This window comes from Ochotona curzoniae, unplaced genomic scaffold (genome assembly GCF_017591425.1).
Source record: "Ochotona curzoniae isolate NIBS_2020 unplaced genomic scaffold, NIBS_Ocur_1.0 contig_1014, whole genome shotgun sequence".
NCBI classification, from domain to species: Eukaryota; Metazoa; Chordata; class Mammalia; order Lagomorpha; family Ochotonidae; genus Ochotona; species Ochotona curzoniae.
In genome coordinates, this window is record NW_024464920.1 from 31610970 (window position 1) to 31631874 (window position 20905).

At 36.2% G+C, this 20905-nt stretch overlaps 1 protein-coding gene across 9 annotated transcripts in view; it reads right to left on the minus strand.

Moving 5' to 3' along the window:
- MSRB3 (methionine sulfoxide reductase B3) overlaps positions 1 to 20905 on the minus strand; it is a 234334-nt gene that overhangs the window by 149081 nt on the left and 64348 nt on the right. For 8 of the 9 annotated variants that reach the window (XM_040982358.1, XM_040982342.1, XM_040982351.1 and 5 more), the window contains one exon: positions 5413 to 5441. In XM_040982358.1, coding sequence (XP_040838292.1) covers positions 5413 to 5441 — 29 coding nt within the window. Of the gene's footprint in view, positions 1 to 5324; positions 5442 to 20905 lie in introns of those variants that run through there. The other variant, XR_005884116.1, reaches the window with a different exon arrangement.

Here is a 20905-nt window from a genome sequence, read left to right on the forward strand (position 1 = left end):
CTAAATCTATCAAATTCAAACTTCAGCACACAGCTACTATGTCTTACTGCTTCCTGATTTTAAATTCATTTATAAACGGAGATGAAAATCTATATCTGCTCTACTTATCTCAGCAAATCAAATAAGATTGGTATAGAGAATGCTGGCTGATTTTTCAAGCCAACTTAGGATTCTGTAAATTAAGTCAATAAATAAAGCCAAAGAAGAGAACAATAAAACATAAACATTAGTCATTGTTCTCTAAGCTAATCTCTTTTAATTACAGTCAAATGTGAAATGTCAGTCCTTATTGAAAACTATAGAAAAACTACGCATCAAACATCGACATTAATAAGCTGTTCTCTTAAAAGTCACAGTGGAAAACATCTTGAGATGGCTAAAAGAAGGAGAGATGAATCTGCTTAAACCTAAAATCTATCAGCTTATGCTTAAATATCAAGACTTCTTTAACTTGCCCTCTGGGTCTCAGGTGAGCCTTTTTAGGTCCCCTCCATTAAATATGCAGAGAAATCCATGTGCATTTGTATAATGAATCAATTGATGTAAGATTCCACAGGAGAAGGAATTGTATGCACCCTGTTCACAGCTCTAATGTAAAAATCTGATACATACTACATCCAATAAATACGTGTTGGATGAATCAATGTGTGAGTAGACAACATAATTCTGTTCTTCTTCTACTAAAGAATTATACTCAATACAGATTCCAAAATTGATAGGTAGGTATTTAATTTTTATTTTCTTGTTTATTATTATGATACTCTTAAAAATAAGAAATTAAAAATGATAAAGTTGAACGGCAGGGCTAAAAAAAATTGTCAATACAGTCCTACACTTGTAAGAACTGAAAACATTTTGATTATTGATATTTCTTGAGAAAGGTTTTTACTGCTAGACAAATTGTCTCATTTGCTAGTAAGCTTTCAAAACTAGTTCTACTACATTCAAATTCCTCATTTCCTTTCATAGTGATTACTCTAACAGGCTACTCTATTTTTTGCAGCCTTTATGTTTTTGCCTCAAGCTTTAACTGATTATATTCTTTGATTTCCTTACTCTGGTGTAGATTCCTTTCAAACTACAGATCCTAAAAGCGATACTAGCTGGTTTTTGTTCCCTAGAGTGTTTTTTTTTCTCCTACCCTTCAGGATAATTATATTCTGTTGTGCCTTTTATTATCGTTGTCTTTTAGGATCTCCTAACCTTCTACACTCTTGGGTTTTATTTAATAGTGAGCTCCCTCCTCAACTCTCCACACTAAACCATGCTCATTAGGGTTCTTAATCCTCCATAATTTGCTTTCATGAAATCTTATACCTTTGAGTTGCTGTATTCTGAGTCCATTTCCTCAGTATAGCAATTCCAACCAGCCCAGAATCAACAAGCACTAAACATAAGCTCATTCACTTTCTCAGCCAACATGACTCTACGAAAAAAAAAAAAAATCTTTGTTTTGAAAGTTTATGGAGCATGAAGCCATACCATTTATGTTGGTACTTCATTTTCTCACCCAAACATTGCCTGAGAAGGTTAGATCACAGAATTAGTCCATCAGCAGTCCGTAACATGCAGTTATTAACTTGTAAGTATCAGGTTCTTCTTGGTCAGAAAGCTATTCTACTTTAATAGAACAGAAATAACAATATCCTGATGTTATATTGGTGACTAGTGAATTCCAAAGAATCTTTGTCTTATCCCCAGAATTCAGAAGAGGAGAAAAACATCTTTTTTCAGTTAAACTGCCAGAGGTTTGCTTTTCCAAATGGGTTGTTTTTGAAAGATGTATACATTCTTGAAACTGGACTACAGAGCCAACTCTGGATCTTTTCAACAGCTCATCCTCTGCTTTTTCTTTCAGTCTCCTCATTACTAGCACCTTGGCTAGTATGTACCTTGGAAGGGCCAAGAAAGCATATACTGTGGTATTTTATTAACTTCCTGGGAAAGTTGCTTTGAATTAAAAAAAAAAAATCTCAGTAGTGGGTTGAAAGAGTTAACAAAATTTCCAAAGGTGCCTCCCCTATTCAAGAAAAGTTTACACTTCAACTCTGTGCATGTTAACTTGCGATCCTCCCCATCTAGATGATAGAAAGCAAAGCCAGTAAGTTCTTTATTTAATTGGTTTGTATCCACACACTGACCTCCAGGGCTCTGTTTATATAGCCTATCATGCAATATGCTCCACAGTTCTCTGCCTCTTTCAAAAGCATGTTTCTCCTGAGATTTGATATATGGCTTTCATGTTTAATCACTACATTAAACTCAATGCTCTGCTTCCTCCAGCATCAACTAACTTCCCTCCTTGGGAGGTGGGGAGAGGAGCACAGCCTCTTGCTACTTCTGAACATAAAAGGAAGTCTGTTTTACTCTATTAGTAAAATCACCAACTCCACATGATCCTAGGCAAGCAACATTATTAGTACTTCAACTAGGAAATGGTGTTAAAACGCAAAACTTAAATCTCCCTTAGAATGAAAGTATGCTGACTGCTCTCAATTGGCAAAGTCAAAAACCTCACATGACTGAGTTATGAATCAATGGAAAAGGCCTTAACCAGTACCTAATTTAGCACATAGACACCACAACTATGGAAGCCAAGGTTTTAACCAAATTAATCTTGAGGACGGAACATTCCTGGGGTTCTCAGATTAGAATTAATTCACTGCCTCTGCATCATAGCTGTAAGTTTTCTTAACCACAGAATTCACCAAAAATAGAACTTTCAGTCTCTTCCTTTGAAGGTAGACACGGAAATGCCATGATCTTTTACATAATAATTTCTATGTGATGCAAATTTCTTGGATGAAAACCTGAAAAAAACACTCTTTTTCAATAATTCAAGAAAATCTATAATTTTCAGGTTTTAAAAAATCTTCTGAAATGTAAGTATCTTACTTTAAAACATATCAAGCAATAAAAAATAAGTATGGCAAATCATTAACAATAAAATGTAGGTGACAGCTACATAAGTATTCATTGTACTATAGTTTAATATGCAGTTGGAATTTTTATCATAAACTTTTTTAACTTTAAAAAAATGAAGTTTTTATGAATCTGCTTTCACAGTGGAAGAACTGACACTATGCTGGTTAAAAAATTTAAATCACTTTCATTGCAAGCAAGCATATATGCTTGCAATGAAAGAATCTCAACTGAACTTGAACTGTGGTAATGCAACAAAGTGGAGGAATCCACCATGTGGGGAGGGTTGAGAGAGGGGTGCAGGAAATTCCAGTACTTATAAAACTGTGTCACATAATACAATGCAATTGATTAAAAAAAATTTAAATAAAATTAATTTTAAATCACTTTCTAAATTAATTATTTATAATATCTTCAACAGCTGAAATTTTTATCGCATGTTGGAAATGAGAACTTCCTATTTTCCCAAATATTACTCCACAGACTGAAACTTATTTATACAAGCTGTGGATGTTGTTGCATATAATATTCATAGCTGTGTACTTTTCTCAAAAACTATGTGTATATACATATATATGTATATGACACATGTACATATTTTAATGTTGAAATCCTTTTTTATGGCTAGTAATTGACCATGGTATTTATTTTTTAAGGTTTCTATTTTCTTAGCATCATCCTTCATTTTAAAATCTTACTGTGTCACAGCTATATACAACATTAACCAGAGCTAGGTTACTTTCATTTGATGAACAATAGAAAATCTGAACCCATTAGAAAAATACATTTAATTATTCCAATATGCTCTTATTTCTAACCAAAATTTGCATGATTCAGAATTCTAACAAATACATTTTTAGCTTCTTTTGTCATTATTTCTTCATTGAAAAGTCAGCTAAAACAGTTTACAAAAATTACCTATTTCTTAATATTATACCATCTGAATTCTTCTCACAGTATAGATATATTCAAAGTAAAAAGGATAAACTTTTAATCAATATTCTGCAAAAGACAATTATGTACAAAACTTTGTAGTTTTCAAAGACATGTATATGTTGCTTGTGATGAACACTTTAAAAATTAAAACTTGAGAAAATAAAAGTCTTATACAAAAATCTTTGGTCATGAAAGAGGTGGGCCTATACAGATGTCATAATTATTTTCATGATTAACACTAACCTTCAGTACTGTAATTTAGCAGCACACTTTAGTCTGAATTTAAAAGTTTATCACAAATTATCTATATTTCACAACAGAGGCCTATTGTTTCAGTTCTGTACTCTATTTTCAGGTTTACCTTTAAAATGAACCTAGTATAAGTTTTCATTTTTAGAAGTTATATTCTAGAAACCTGTAGCCTAAAATAAAAAATGGCTTCATTTTTTTAAACAGAATTAAATCAGACTGTAATAAAGAAGGTTCTTAATATGTTGAAAATTGATTGGCAGAGATGAAGACATGTAATTTATGTAAAATCAAATTATCTCTATTACTCATTATATTTTTGTGCCTAAAGATTCTATTTAAAAATGTCAGACTTTCCACTACATTGAGTCACCTTCTGGAAGTCCACAGAAGAATTGGTCAACGCAATACCATCCGCATTCAGTTTTTATTAATTCATACAGTTCATACAAAGTGTTTGCCTTATGTGGTCACGAGTAAAAGCAACTCAGAAGCCATGCAACACACTGAGTAGAGAGATTTCTGGAGGTATGGTGTTCAGACTAGGTGATTTCCTCACCCACATCTACAGACTTCATGGTTAGAAGGCCTCCATGAACCGGATGAAATACAATGAAAGAAAGGCAAAGCGTATGAGGCAGAAAAGCACAGTGGCTCCTTGACACCACCATCAAAAATAATTTACCACACTTGGTTGCTTTGTGAACATGATAACGAAAACATCTTAAAGTTAAAATACAGTCTAGCACAAAGTAGAGTAATAATGTTATTTTTTAAATTCAACAAGCTATATATTTTTGGCAAATTATTTTCTTCAGGAATTAAAAACAAATGTTTATTTATCTACTAACAATCCATCACAGGGTGTAAATTCCTTTCAACTCAAAAAGAGGTAATTTTTGTGCCTTTATATACCTAAAACTTCAGCAAGTAACATAAAAGCATGGTCAAATCTGTAAATTACATTACATTCAACTTTAGTAAAAAAAAGAAAGAAAGAAAGAAAAGAAAAATCAAATGAGGCTGAAAAAAATGTAAATTCCACTCATTGTAACACAATAATGGCTTGAGGTGCCCTCAATTTTCTATCACCCCTTGCAGGTACAAAGCATTTAATGCCGACTGCAGAGCTGGGAAGGATCCCCAATGATTCAAAGCAGCCATAGCTCTGTTTGGAGGTGGGGCTCCTGCTCTGAAGAGACTTCCCAGCCTGTTTAAAATCAAAATGGTTCGTGTTCGGATGAATCACTCCTCAGAGATTGACGTAAGTAAAATATTAGAATAACATTATTAATATAAACATACCTGAGCCAGAGTCATACTTGGTTTCTGAGCTGAAAAGCAAAAAAAAAAAAAAAAAGTAAATAAATAAATACAAAAGCTGTCCGCAATAATTATTTTGTGGGTTGAGGAGGATATAATAATTATAGATTTTAGTATATTGACTAAGAAATAAAATAGATTTCTAAAATATAAACATATACCTATTTTGACTACTTCAAAAGCATGCATTATCCAAGGGCCCCTAAATATAAATATCATATTAAGATACATGCAGTATGAAAAAGATATTTAGTTTTAAAGCTTGTCTTGGAGAGACAGTAATTTATTCTCTCTAAAAGTACCCAATCTTTACAGAGTAACTTTCTTCAGTAATATAATGCAATAAAATTTTATAATAATGCTTTTTATTTTTAAAGATATTCAATTACTCAAAATCAACTAATTTTTCACTAAGTTCTTAGCACACAGCAAATGAACCTATTCACCTCATACATCTAATAAGCAGGAGAGAAAGTCTGGGGTCTTTGTGGGAACATTATGTTTCAGATATATGTTAATACTGGTTGTAAATTCAAAAGCCTTTGAAGCTCTCTGTTCGGCTGTGGGAAAACTTCTGTTGGGTAATTACTTTCAAGATGCGGCTGATGTGCTGTCAAGCAGAATTAACCCTGTGACTAGGCCTATCTACACAAGCTACTATAAGACAGCATTGTCTATATCTAGCTCTCAACCCAATTAGTAGGCATGCTCCAGTTGGATTTATATCACACATTAACAATCAATAGTATATATGTTCACAGCTGCCACAGCGAGAGACAAGAAGCAACCAGCAGGAGTCCTGTTAAGGGATGTTACATTGACAGAGAAGATTTTTTCCCCTTGGGGGAAATGTAGTTAACTAAGTGGGAAAGGAAATTTCTTTGAGAGTATGCCAGGATACCAAAGCACATTTGGAAGCAGTGGCTTTCTTTCACTAAATTAATTTCAAGAAGTCATCAAAGGTGCAACGGTGGGACAACCAAGGTTCCTTGGTCATGAGTATTCATATTCTCAAGCATTCATGCCCCCCCCCAAAAAAAAGCCTCACCTCATGCTGTAAGTAAATAATTGCATGTACAGACATGCAGACACACACACACACACAATTATTGCTGTCACAGTTACGAATAATCACCACTTGGAAATCTGGGTTCACCATTCCCCAAGCCTTGGTCCCACCACTATCTTCAATCTTTCCCATTCATGTCCCTAGTTCCTACTTGAACCCTTCTTTACCTTTCATCCTGACCCTGCTTCCTTTGTCCCCCTTTGTGTTTCTGTATTACTGAACATACCCCCAGTGACACCCAGCACACACTATCCAGCTCATTTCCTTCTCCACTTCCACCATGACAATGCCACGTTAGAGCATTTAGCTGCCCAGATGAGACTCTGGTTGGGATGCCCACATCTAACATAGCAATGGCTGGGCTTTTCAGAACTTCTTCCAAACCTTCATTTTGGTGTTGCCTGGGAAGCGACAGGTGATGGTTCAAATGATTGTGCCCACACCTTGTTAACCACTATACCCACTAGCATCTATGAAATGCTGCCTGGTGCTCCTGCTCAAATAAATGCCTGCTCTCGGAAACTTCCACATCTGCACTTGACCTTTCTCTGTTGCACCTTAACAAAATGGTTGTTCTTCCTTTTCCTTCCCTCCACCCCTGTTCTAAATGAACTCTCATCTTCCCTGGATTTACCAATCACTCCTTCTCTCTATTGTGTCTTCTGCTGTCGATGGCATCCTCTTCTCTACAGCATCTAACTACTCCAGAAATTTCTGTAAAAACCATTATCTTAAATTGGTGCTTTCTTTGTTATCTTTTCTGTTATCTATGGCTTTATAACCAAATTTACTAAGAGGATGGATTATATACTATATTTTGTATCTTGCTTTACTGATCTTCCAGCATATTCACTGCTTGAACAATTACAGTGAGTCCTTGCTAAGGGTTACTAATGAGTTTTTTTTTTCATCTATGAGTCAGTGAGGAATTTAATAAGAGAAAAGAAACTATTTTTGAAGAAATGAAAATAAAAATAGAAATATTAAAACCCATGAGTTGCAGAAAAATAGTATTCAAGGGGACACTGGTCTTATGTTTTGCTTGAAGGTTGCCTTATATCAGAGAGAACATACTAGATATTTGTCCTTTATGGATTGACTTATTTCACTTGAGCATAAGGTCTCTATGGGACCATTTGGTTGCACACGGTAGAACTGCATTCTTTTTAAGGGCTGAGCAGTATTCCATGGAGTAGATGTACCACAGGGTTTGTGGGGTTTTTTTTGTTGTTGTTTTTGTTTTTGTTTTTTTTGCATTGCTTTTTTTCTCCATTTCTTAATTTATTACTATCATTTTATGATACAGTTTCATAGACCCTGGGATTTCCTTCACCATCTTCCCATATCCCACCCCCCACACCACACACACACATACACTGAGTTCTCCCATATCATTATAACAGAATAAATAGTCTTAATAAACAGTTATAAGTCCATCATTGTGGGCATGGACAATGGCAGAGATCCAGAATTCCATTGTCAAGACAGATCAAACAGTTTCACTGGGAGTCCATCCTTGATCCCAAAGTAGAGATGCACACTGCACTATATCCTCACATCTAGATATGACAGTCTCCACTACACAGTCACTATAAATCCCCCAAGTGAAAAGCCACACAAATCAACAAGGAGAAAAAATTATTTACAATGCCATGAAATTAAGCAATATGCCACTGAATGACTAATATGTCAATGAAGAAATGAAAAAGAAAAGCAATAATGTTTTTGAAGAAAATGATGTTACTGTATGTTCTATGGGTATTTGAAGAATTTAATGAGGAAAAAAAGTGTTTTGAAGGAATGAAACTAAAAACAAAAAATGTCAAACCCATGAGATACAGTTTCTACTGATTTTTGTTAGTGAGATGTGTCTCCTATAGGCAACAAATAGATGGGCTTTCTGTTTTTAATCCAGTCTACTAATCTATGATGTTTGATTGATGGGTTTAAGCCATTTACATTCAGGGTTAACGTGAATAGGGGGTAATTTGGTCCTATCATTTAGCAATGGGTTGTTTATTGATTTAATATTCTCTTGTTACTTTATGGGATGTTCCTCATGTTTGCCTTTGGTTTTGGTGGGTACTATTCCTTTTCTCTGTCAAAAGAACATCTTTTAGTATCATTTGTAGTGAAGGTTTCGAAGAGGCATATTCTTTGAACTTTTCTTTACTGTGGAAGAATTTTATTTCATTTTCAAAGACAAAGGAAAGCTTTGCTGGGTATGTTATCCTAAGCCAACAATTTTTTTTCTTTTAGAAGCTGAAATATGTTGCTCCATTCTCTTCTGGCCTGTAGTTTCCTGTGAGAAATCTCCTGTGAATTTAATTGGCATTCCTCTATATGTCAATAGATCTTTTTTTCACATACACATAAGGATCTTTTCTTTGTTTAATTAATGAGAGCCTGATTATCATGTGTCATGTTGAAGATCACTTTTAGTCAACCCTGTTGTAAGTTGTGTGCCCCTCCTGTAATCTGTTTTCCAATTCTTTCTCCAGATTTGGGAAACTTCATTATTTCATTAAATATATTTGTCAACCCAACTTCTCTTTATGCACTTTCTGGGACTCCCATAACTCTTACATTTGGCCTTTTACTAGTGTCTTTCAATTCTTTTTTTTTTTTTAGCTTGACCCAGCTCTGCTTCCAGCTTTTTGTTTGTTTCATCATGGTGACAAGAAATATCTTCCAATTCTGAGATTCTTTCTTCTGCCTCCTTCATGCTATTGAGACTTTTCACTGAATTTTTAATTTGCTCTATTGCATACTTAATTTCCCTTGTTTCAGTATTGCTATTTCCTGTGTGACAAACTCCTTAAATTCCTTAAATTCCTTTATATGCTCCATAATGACTTTTCCAAATTCTGTATTCCCCTTTTTCAGAATGTATTCTTCAGTTAACTCTGAGCTTAGCAAAGGCTTTTGCTCCTTTGCAGGGCATTCTTCAGTAATATTTACTGCACCTCTGTCTCTGCGTTTGCTCTTGCTTATTGCACTTCTAGTTAGCACTTCTAGTTAACCTGTAGGGCAGGTTTCTAAGCTGTGCCACCCACAGTTCTGCAATTTGATTTTACTTATTGTGGTTGGTACACAATTCTTTGTTTGCAGTCACTTGTGCCACTCACTCCAGCAAGTTTAAGATATGGGCTCTTACATTAAACTTCTACCATGACCTGCTATCCTCTGCTGCTTTCCCAGGTCATAAACAGAGAATTGGATGAGAAGTGGAGCAGCTGGGACATGAAACAGCAGCACCCATATGGGATGCTGGCAGAGGATTGACCAGTTGAGCCATCACACCGGCTCTTCTCTGGGTTTTATATGGCTGCCCAAGCAGGACTATCTTTTTCTCCCATCTTCCTTGTATGTAATTAGTTGTGAACATGTGGTTAAGTTCCCACCAAAAGGATGCAAGCAAAAAGTACCATTCCTAATGTGTGGGCCATGTCCTTAACAGGGAGGACTGCACCTGTTCCCTTCTTTCTGTTTCCTTCCCACAACCCAGATGGTGGATAGGACATAGATCCTGGGAAAAATTGATGTTAGCACAGTAAAGGTAGAGTCCATAGAGTTGCTCTGTCAATTCCAAAACTGTTAGCTTCTGTAGGCCAGGATTATTTTGAAGATTTGTTAGAGTATTGAAGATGCATTCTGAAAGCAGCATTACCACATTTAAAGTTTTAATTAAAACCTGTAAAATTAACTTGCAATTGAAGTTTCTGTGACTTTTAAATCAGAAAATGCACAAAGCAGAATTCAAATATCATTTATATATTGTAAATAATTTAAAATGTACAATACATGCATCTTTTGATATCAGAGTTGCAGATTTTTACCAAAAAAATCAGTTCTGTCCTTTGGTTAGAGTTGTACATTTGGGAATATTAAACTACTTCTGTCGGCTGACATGATATCCTAGTGTTCATGAAATATGAAAGTTGTTTATAATGAAGTACAAAGACATTTTGATGTTATTACCTCCCAGGAGGAACTCACAAAGCCTGAGAAAGAATTGCTTTTTACTTAACAATTGCAGCACAAATTTTAAATACAAATAAATTGTATAAGTATGAATTATAGGTTAATGAAATCAGCATTCCAGATTTCAGATAGTAGGTAGAGAAGCAGATGGTACCATTCTTTCTACTTTTAAATTATGTCAGCCAAGGTTTCTAAATGGAGAAAATTAGTAGAGGGCAAAAGTAGGAGTGACAGACTGATTTCTACCTGATGGTATGTAATATATGTCAACGCAAAAGCAAGGATCCAAGGACTTTCTGGCACAGTTCATGTCAAATAATCAGTTCTGTTGTCCCTATGAAGTATGGAAAGATCAGGTTTTCAAGATCCTATTTGTAAGTCTAAGAATTTCTTCTTACCCTCAGAAGTAACTCAAAGGTGTTCATCCAGACCGGAAACCACATAACACAATATGCTTCCTTTGCTCAGAAAGGTTCCCCTTCCTCTCCCCATTCTAGCAAACTTTTACCCCCACCCCGATATTCCTAACTCAAAAAAAACTGTCCACAAGGACTTGAGCAGCAATTCTTTGAATTCTAGTGACCAGACTAGATTAAAGCTCCCCAAATTTCAAAATACCAGTCATTCCTTTGCACTCATTCAAGTCAAAATTCTACACTTGTTCATGTAGCTATTTGATCATTTGATTTTATGGAGTCAAATAATAGTAACAAACACACTTGCCTAACAACCAGTATTTCTTTCCCTCAATTACAGAGCCCCAATTTTAGAGGTTGCTAGAAATACATACACCGGGGCCAGTCATTGTTATCAATTGGTCAGTATCCTATACAAGAATGAGCACTTAACCAGGTTCTGAGCAGTGAGGGGAAGTCTGCTGGTGATAATTCTGGGAAAGCTTTCCTTGATTAACAGGAAAGGGAATATTTAGGAAGAAGGCCATTTTTTTCCCTCTGTTTCTACTCTCTGCCTCATTTCTGTTTGAAATTACCATGCAAAGATTTACCACTTACAACTACTGCGGCAATTTTGAACTTCTGAGAGGAAAGCCAGAACAATTACAGAAATTTCATTGCTGCTACCATTTCATTGCCAACCCAGCCTTGACAGAGTTCTCCCTAAATTGTTTATGCTAGTCTGGTTGTCATTACATTTTTTGCTTGTTTGTTTATTTCTGTCACATTGACTAAAGATACTCTAACTGCTATTGCAATCATAGCAATGAAAAGTTATAAGCTTTTCTACTGTTTTTTTTAAACATTAAATCTATATTCAGATTAGCATTTTTTAAAAATTTATTTATTTCTATTGGCAAGGCAGATATACAGAGAGGAGGAGAGACAGAGAGGAAGATCTTTCATCTGATGGCTCACTCCCCCAGCGGCCGCAACAGCTGGAGCTACACCAAACCAAAGCCAGGAACCTGGAGCTTCTTCCAGGTCTCCCACATGGGTGCAGGGTCCCAAAGCTTTGGGCTTCCTCGACTACTTTCCCAGGCCACAAACAGGGAACTGGTTGGGAAGTGGAGCTGTCGGGATTAGAACCAGCACCCATATGGGATCCCAGTGAGTTCAAGGCGAGGACCTTAACTGTTATGCTACCATGCTGGGCCCTGTTTGTCTACTTTCTATGTTTAAAACTTAGGCCTGGAGCCCAGCGCTGTGGTCTAGTGGCTAAGTCCTCACTTGTGGCCTGGAAAAGCAGTCGAGGACAGCCCAAGACCTTGGGACCCTGTACCCACAGAGGAGACACATAAAAAGCTCCGGGCTCCTGGCTTCAGATCACCTCAGCTCCAGCCATTGTGGTCACTTGGGAAGTGAATCACTGGACGGAAGATCTTCCTCTTAGTCTCTCCTCCTCTCTGTATATCTTGCCTTTCTAATAAAAATAAATAAATCTTAAAAAAAAAAAAAAAACTTGTGCCTGGGCTGGGATTGTGGCCCAGCTAGTTGGACTGCCACCTGTGATGCTGGCATCCCATGTGGGTGCATGTTCAAATCCTTGCTGCTCCACTTCCAATCCAGCTCTCTGCTGGTGCACCTGGAGAAGCAGTGGGAAGATGGACCAAGCACATGGGTCCTTGTCAGCAACATGGAACGCCCAAATGGAGGTCCAAGTTTCTGGCTTTGGCTAAACTCAGCTCTACCCATTGCAGTCATTTGAGCCATGAACTAAAAGATGGAAGACTTTTCTCTCTGTCACTCTCTCTCTTTATGTCACTTTGCCTTTTAAATAAATAATAAATCTTGTTTTGAAAAATACACAGAAAGAAAGCACATGATTTATATATATATATATGTATATATATATATATATTAGCTGTAGTAACAATAAAAAAAAACTGATAAAAAGACGCCATGAAAACATGTCCATGACCCTCATGTCAGGATACCCATGAGCAAAATAGCAACATTAACTCAGCCAAGCCAGTTGGGGGGGGGGGGGAGAATCCCAGAGTCTATGAAACTGTACCATAAAATAAAATTTAAGAATTAAATATAGAACTTCAGAATTTTTACAACTGGAAGTAAAATTTAGTAAAACCACATGAAACAATTACAACTACTATGTTGAATCATATATTTTAACAAAATATTCTACTATGTATCATTTTTCCTTTCATGTGAAAAATCAAGATTTATGGTTACTTAACTAATAAATATTACTAAATCAAAATAGGCCAAAACCTCAAAATTTGCTGATACTAAAAAAGAATAAATCATGCTTAGAGAAGAAATATAAATTCATTGCAAAATATTATCTTAAAAAATTGTGATGTCAAAAGTGACTCAAAGAAACTAAGAGAAAGCTATATAAAAATAAATTTGGAATACTTGTGCCACATTCATTTTTAAGAGATATTTTCTGAACCTCTGGGAATGTACCTCTACATAATTCACTAGAGGCACACGGCATCATTCGCTCCGAGGTGACGATGGTGGGAAAGACAGCCACGAGAGACAGAAGCCAGTGTTAAGTCCCAGCACTTGCACCTTACATGCTAAAGGACTTCAGGGAAGTTTGCACTTGAAATCTCAATTCTACTACTTACTAAATAAATACAATAATAAAATTATACCTTGGCACAATATAGATTAAATGAAGTCAAACTAGAGTGTCAGGTCCCTGGCACATATCAGAAGTTGAATCAAAGGTGGGTTTTTATCTAACCAATATAAAGTACAGGTTTTCTTATTTTGCTACAAGTAAAATTAGCAACATTTTAGCTGTATAGAAAACAGCATTATATTATTTTTTTAAAAAAAACTGATATTCTGACATTACTCTGACTGCTGCTGCCTCATACAAACTGTCCTTTGTAGAGATAAGAAATTTAAGGTTTTTCCTGCACTTCCTAAGATTGAAGAAAAGGAGAAATACAAGGAACAAAGGAAAAAGTGTAGATAATGCTGGGGAAAAAATAATTCTTAAGGTCATTTTCATATCCAAGGTTCTATAATTCTCTAGACTATATTGATATAAACCTGCTCTGAATTACAACATCATTTTCTGCCTGTAAAATTTGTTTCTTTTTAAATAACTTAATGTTTTTTCACACATCTCCTGAGGAAATACTTTTTCCTCCATCTATTGAGAGTGAATTCAAGATGCTAAACCCAACAGTGTTAATGAGAATAGAACATATCTATCTTAAATAGGCTGATATTCTAATACCTAAGAATGTAATTGCACTTGGCAATAACGTGCCTAAAGAGCGATTATATTGAAATAAGGTCATTTGGATGGAATCTAATCCAATAAATGGTGTTCCTTCTTAGAAAACGAAGACACAAGCATGCACAAAGAAAAGATCACATGATGACTCGGGGGGGAAAAAATCTACCTACATATTAATGAAAAGACCCCAGAAAACATAAGACCGATTAACATTTTGATCATGGTTTTCTAACTTATAAGATTCTAAAACAAGACTCTATCGTGTTCTGTAGTCCTTGGCACATTAACGTGCAGGTCCTAGCAAACTAATACAGTTCACTGCTTCTAACAGATGGATATTTAGCCCTCTCAGATCTGGAATAAAAGCTAACAACCTAAAAATTAGCTGGAAATAAACAATATCATCTACCCTCCTGAATACTTTATAACATTTAAGAGACAAAACATGCTTGACTTTCCTATTCTCTATTGTCTCCATTCCCAATCATATCCCACCAAACTGCCACCTGCACTTTGGCCAGTGGGCTGCTACTTTTGAAGATTGTCAGACACCACCAGCAGGCATGTCTTAAAATTATCATGTCTCTTCTGATAAAGTTCAGCTTGGGAGAGACAGACATCCAGACTCAATTCAAACCATCTCAGCCAACCCGTGGAAGAAGACCCAGACCTAAGAGCATGGTTGAACCAGTAGACGTCCTCTGTACTGCAAGCTAACAGTACAGATGCTGTGAACTAACAGATGCTTCATTGATAGAAGAGCTATAATGCCCTCCAACCCACGCACAGTACAATAAAGCACTCACATGTAACACACAAACCAATTTTTTCTGCTTTGCCCCTTCAATCTTATGTCCCCATGAAAAAAACACTGCCACATTGTGCAATGTGACACATGTATTTTTTGCTCCTCTTATCATACATATATTCAAAGTGTATTTTATAATAAGAAAGCATATAATTGTTGTTTTTAAAAGAGAGAGAGATGGTTTTGACCTAATTTGGGGACCAAAAAAAAAAAAAAGCTAGTACTAACACTTGCTTTCTACACCCAAACTAATGATTCTGTGCAATTATCCAAATTATATCAGACAACTGGAAAGCACAGAGTGAAAAGTTTGGTAATCCATATCTCGAATTATTCAGATAGCTCTGAGCAATACTGAGCCAGATGTTATTCCTTCAAAGCAGAGAAACTGTAAAAGTATCCTTACTTTATAATTATTCCAATTTGTTTATATCATTAATTTCCAAAATATCATTGTATGCAGTGAAAAAGTAAAATTTTCCCCTCCTCATACAAACTTCCACACAGAAGGCTTTTATGCAACATTATTATAAACTTATCTTTATGGAAAACAATGAACTAAATACCAAACAAGTGAAAAATCAGCCAGGGAATGAGCCAATACAAAGAGAAAAAGTAATGCATTTATTACTTTTTTTGTAAAATTATTAAAACTACTATTTTATTTTATAGCTATACTGAGCACATGAATCAAATTATAAAACTTCAGATTCCATAAATTACTCAAACTGGGCCAACAAACCACCTAAAAAGATTCATCACTGAAAAGATGAATTTCATGTGGCCAGTAAAATTACAGTGCTTTAAACCCTCAAGCAAAACCAATATGAAAGACAAAGATTCAATATCAAGAAGCCTTCCCTCAAATCTGGAAACCATGAGAAGTTCAGTGGTAGGCTTGAACATTTATTAAGTCATAGTCAGTCAAGAGCATTTATGGAGTGCCCACTGTGTGCAAAGCACTTTATTTGAAGGAAGAGGTCTTATTTAAAATAGCCATAACTCAGCCCATAAAGCCCTTTATAGTTCAAGATCAACAGTCTAAACCTCAATCTTCAGCAAATGGGTAGCCGGTTCACACTGAAGGACGCAGGTGTAATTGGTCAGTCAGTGCTGCTAGGCTTCTTAAACAGAATGGGTTTCTGCAGTCTGTGAAAATTCCGCCTTCTGGGTGGTCCTCAGAGCACTCTCAAAGAGGGCACACCTCACAGGTACCTAGTTAATTTATGCTTATGTAGACTATGAGTCATGCCACTGCCATTAACACTATGTACTTAAGTGAACACATAGAAGTAAAATGTGCAAATCTCCAGCAGAAAGCCAACATTCCTCAAAGCTAAAAAGCTGTAACTAGAACAACCACTGAAGGACAAACGAAGATGTGAATTAACAAATGTGGCCTAAGTACAGTGCAACATAACAAAGATAAAATTATAAATACAACAGGATCCACGGGCTGCAGTAAGCTAATTCATTATCATGAAATACAGGATTGATAAAACAGAGTTCACCAGTTTGATGTTAATTGCATCTTCTTTGTCTACAGTGGAGACAGTACAAAGTAGTGAGATGGTCAAATAGGTGAAAAAGCAACGCTACCATCAGTTGCTGTGTGCTCAAATTCTACTCTAGATCAGCCGTCCTGGAGGGCAGGCTAGCCAAAAAATTGGTAATCCAAAAACCTGAGTACTAAAGACTCATCTCACTGAAGGGCAACTGCTAATCCGTTTCTATTAATTATCTTCCAAAAGAAGAGAAAACAATGTTATTTTCTAATGTTTATTCCACCTGTTAATTAGATCTCTAACTTCTAGCACCTTAAATACATCTTGCTTTATACTTTTCTCCAGTTTACATATATAAAACCCTACAATTTTTCCTTGCGTCTGATTTCCCTCCTTTACTGCTCCTGCCTTAACCGTAATAACGTAACTCTGATGACTTTATTTTCTGGTGTGATTCCAATTTTACCAATCATCTCCAGTTCAGTTAGTGGTTTGAAAACTTGAGAATACCCTAATACCGTTGCTTGAGTATTTTCACTACTGCTCCTACTTCCGCCACAGTTGGAATAATTGTGTCAAGCCAAATGACTTGTTCTTACTATCATGAGTCTCGGAAGCACATAGCTTTGCTCGGAGTCCTGCCATGGTACGTGTATTGCTCTGGCCTTTGTACTAAACTTAGTATCTTCTTAGGCTACTTCAGCACTTCCCAGTACCTAGTATTCACAACATTAGCCTCATGATACATTCCTCAATTAATAAGAATCTGTCAAAAATTTTTACAAATGATATATATACTAATATATCCTGGAACACTGATACATTTGACACTTAGGTCTTAAATTAAAAAAAAAAAAAAAAAAAAAACTTCAATTCTATCAGGCTCCCCCACAAAATTTAAAATCTTCCCTCCCATGTGAAGTTTTAAACAATCTTTAGTAATAGCTTCTTCACCAATATCACAAGCAGTTAATACATCCTTTCAACTGTAACAGTCTATTGTTGGTGGTGTTGATTAGATGGTTATTGACATCCCAGGGCAGATCCTATTTAAGCCTCATGCAGACTTATGGTAATCAAGCGTAAGATGTAGGGAGAGCTTAGACACACACACACCACCCCTGGACAGAGATGCTGGCAGGTTACTACTAATCGATTTGGGACTCCAATTCATTCTTGCAAAATCAGAACTTTGTGTGGACAAGCTTGGAATTTGTGATTCTAATGGATGACTAGATTTGCAAACTACTGAAGCCAACTGTGCCTCCACGACTTTTCTGTTTGGGCTAAGTATTTTCGCTTCTATCACCTCTTCGAACGTCTCTGAAACATAGGCTGTTTTTCTCTGAATATGGTCTATTATGCTAACACAGCTTTTAAAGTAAGGATCTTGTAATCACCCACAGAAATCTCTAGATACAGTTGATTAATGGGTGAAAATTTAGGATTGCTAATTATTTTATCCTGGGTTTTCCTATAGCTGACTTTGTCTCTACAAGCTAAGTCATTCTTCTTCCTGTACCCTCCCCTTAGCTAATCACTTCTGGCTAGTATCACCACCACCAACCTTCAATAACCTCCAGAATCCAAACCACTGAGCAAACATAAAACTTCCTAGAACTTTAAATAATTTACCAAATTGCTCTCAGGACTCTATTCTAAACGACTGGCATGCCTCCTTCTCATTGATGCACTTCAGTCTTGATAGTTGCTGTTTACTCAGCAGCAATCATTACACTGGTTTACTATCAACTCTTCAGATTTACAGTGTTTTGTCCATTTGCAAAACATTTCAACATTATTTACTTCATCTTCTCAGCAGTCTTGTGATGTCATACTATCCTCTTTCTACAAATGAGGAAATTAAGGCTCATAAAGGTTAGGCAGTTTATGCAAAGTCACACACAGGAAAGTAGGAGAGGTTGTGACTTTCACCTCACATGTAGGGCATTTTAAGCACAGCCTTCAATATTTTAAAATCGAAGTACAGTCACTTGGCCATCATCAGAAAATTAGCACCACTGAACACCGAAACATGATAGTAACCAGATGGTGAATTACTCAGCAAAAAAGAATCATCAGCTAGGATATAGGGACAATTCTCACAAGTTCAAAGAATTGGGAAGGAGTGCCTGAAACATCAGACAGACTTGAATCCGTGTCTTGGTTCCATCTCTTGTTGCCAGCACTACCTTGAGTAAACTACAAAACCATGCGACCTCTGATTTTCTGTTTAAGTTCTGAAGAATAAAGTGGTAATTTTTTCCAATATGCTTAGCATACAGCCTGGGACATGGTAAGCCTTCAATCAATGTTTATTTGAAAATATCCCTAACTCAAACATGATTAACAGTTTTTAAAATAAGTCTGTTTCAAAATCAGTAACACTCTTTTAACTTCAGTGTCTAATACCTCATCTATTACCTCCAGGTATCTGGAATTAGAACCACTAATTTTTTAGGAATACAAAAGGCTGTCAGGAGGAGGGAAGTTTGAAATATGGCTTACAGAGGGGAACTGAAAGAAAAACAAGTAAATAGAAGCCTTAAGCAGGCCTAGATTCTATTGGCATCACTGTCAATTAACTAGGGGTAAAAAGAAAAGCCGCAAAAACTCAGAAGGTGAGTGGGTACAGTATCTTCTTGAGGCTTGAATGAATGATCAATGGATTTGAGCCTCAAAGACAAATGCATAATTCCACTCCATGTTCACAAGTTATCATAGGGAGAAGATCAATGTTTTCAAAGTAAAGTTTCAAGTGCAGACTTTACAACATGCTGAGTAAAATAAGTTTCAGTAACGAAAATATGTGAGTATTTTGGAAAAATGTAAAGACATACTTAAGAAACAAAGTCACCTAGAAGTCTATCTTCAAGAGGTAATGACTATCAGCAGCTGGGACATAACCTTTCAAATTATGTATCTAAAGTGTCCACGTATCAATCCTGTATCAGACACAGCATATCAAAACCTATAGAATACAGTACCAGAAGTACCAAAAAGGGATTTTATAGTAACAAATACTTACATGAAAAGTTGAGAGAGGGACTTAAATAACCTGACAACGCAGCGTAAAGAGCTAGAAAAGCACATACCGAAAGGGAGGTGAGAAGGAAAGAATTAACACAGACCAGGTGTTCTCAAGGGTCTAGTCATGCCCCTCAGAGACTATCTGAGGGGGTCTAAATAAATTTCTGTTTGTCACAACTGGAGGGCAGAAGGAAGGTGCTGCTGGAACCTAACGAGACCAAAGACGTTATTACACATATTTACTAAACAGCTCCCTGCAACAGAGAATTATCCAGCACGCAGTATCAACAGTATTGAGGCTGGGGAAGCTTATGTCTGCTGTCTCCTCTGGCTCTTGGCAGCAAAAGTCTCTTCCGGAAAGTCCGCAGTCCTTACATCTCCTGCCATTCCAAGAACTGGCAGACGTCTGAATGGAAAAGCATTAGCACTTTATGTGTTCGTTCTACTGTGTTTTCAAAACTTAAATGTCTGGCATTTTGAATCGAGTATATAGTTATTTTCAATCTTTCTCATGCTCATATTTAATCACAAAAATACTCAACCACGAATTTTTCTCACACTTGGAAAGCTGACCCTGAAAATTTACTTTAAGTTGCTGTTTCAAACTTTATACTTCTGTCTTTGAATCTGTAACTGCATGGTTCTGCAATTCTTTCCTTTGATAAATTAATACTATGAATTAAAAGGCGTTGCTATTTTCATATTTTGTAGATGAGAACAATGAGCCAGAACCCTTAAATAACTTTCTTATGGATATGAATTTGTTAGAATTTTATTACACTGGATTTGTAATTGGTGCTCCAAATGGCTTCTCTACCTATCTTTGACAATGTTATGTGACAAGCTATTTATCCAAGTACAACATGTGCCTAAGACAAATATCTGGATTAAAATTTATGCAAAATTCTTTAAAAGACGTATTTATTTAACTTGAAAGTCAGAGTTATGGAGAGAGAGAGAGAAATCTTCCAACCACTGGTTCATTCCCCAAATGGATATCTTGAACAGAACTGAGTTGATCTGAAGCCAGCAGCCAGGAGCTTCTTTCGGGTCTCCCAGTAGGTACAGGAGCTCAAGGACTTGAGCCATCCTCCATTGCTTTTCCAGTCCATAAACAGGAGCTGTATCAGATGCAGAACAGCCAGGACTTGAACCAGCACTCATATGGCATGCTGGCACTATATGTGAAAAATTAGCCTGCTATGCCACCATGCCAGCCCCAAATGTATGCAATTTTAATCAACCACTTTGCAGAAAAAAAAAAAGAAAGAAAAAAACAGCTATTTATGAGAAGAGTGGCTTTGCATATTTCCTCAAAAGCACTTCCTAAGGGAGGGGGCAGAGCCAGCAAGGGAATAAGGGAGGGTTCCTTTGCTGGACAGCTACTCCCACTGGAGAGCG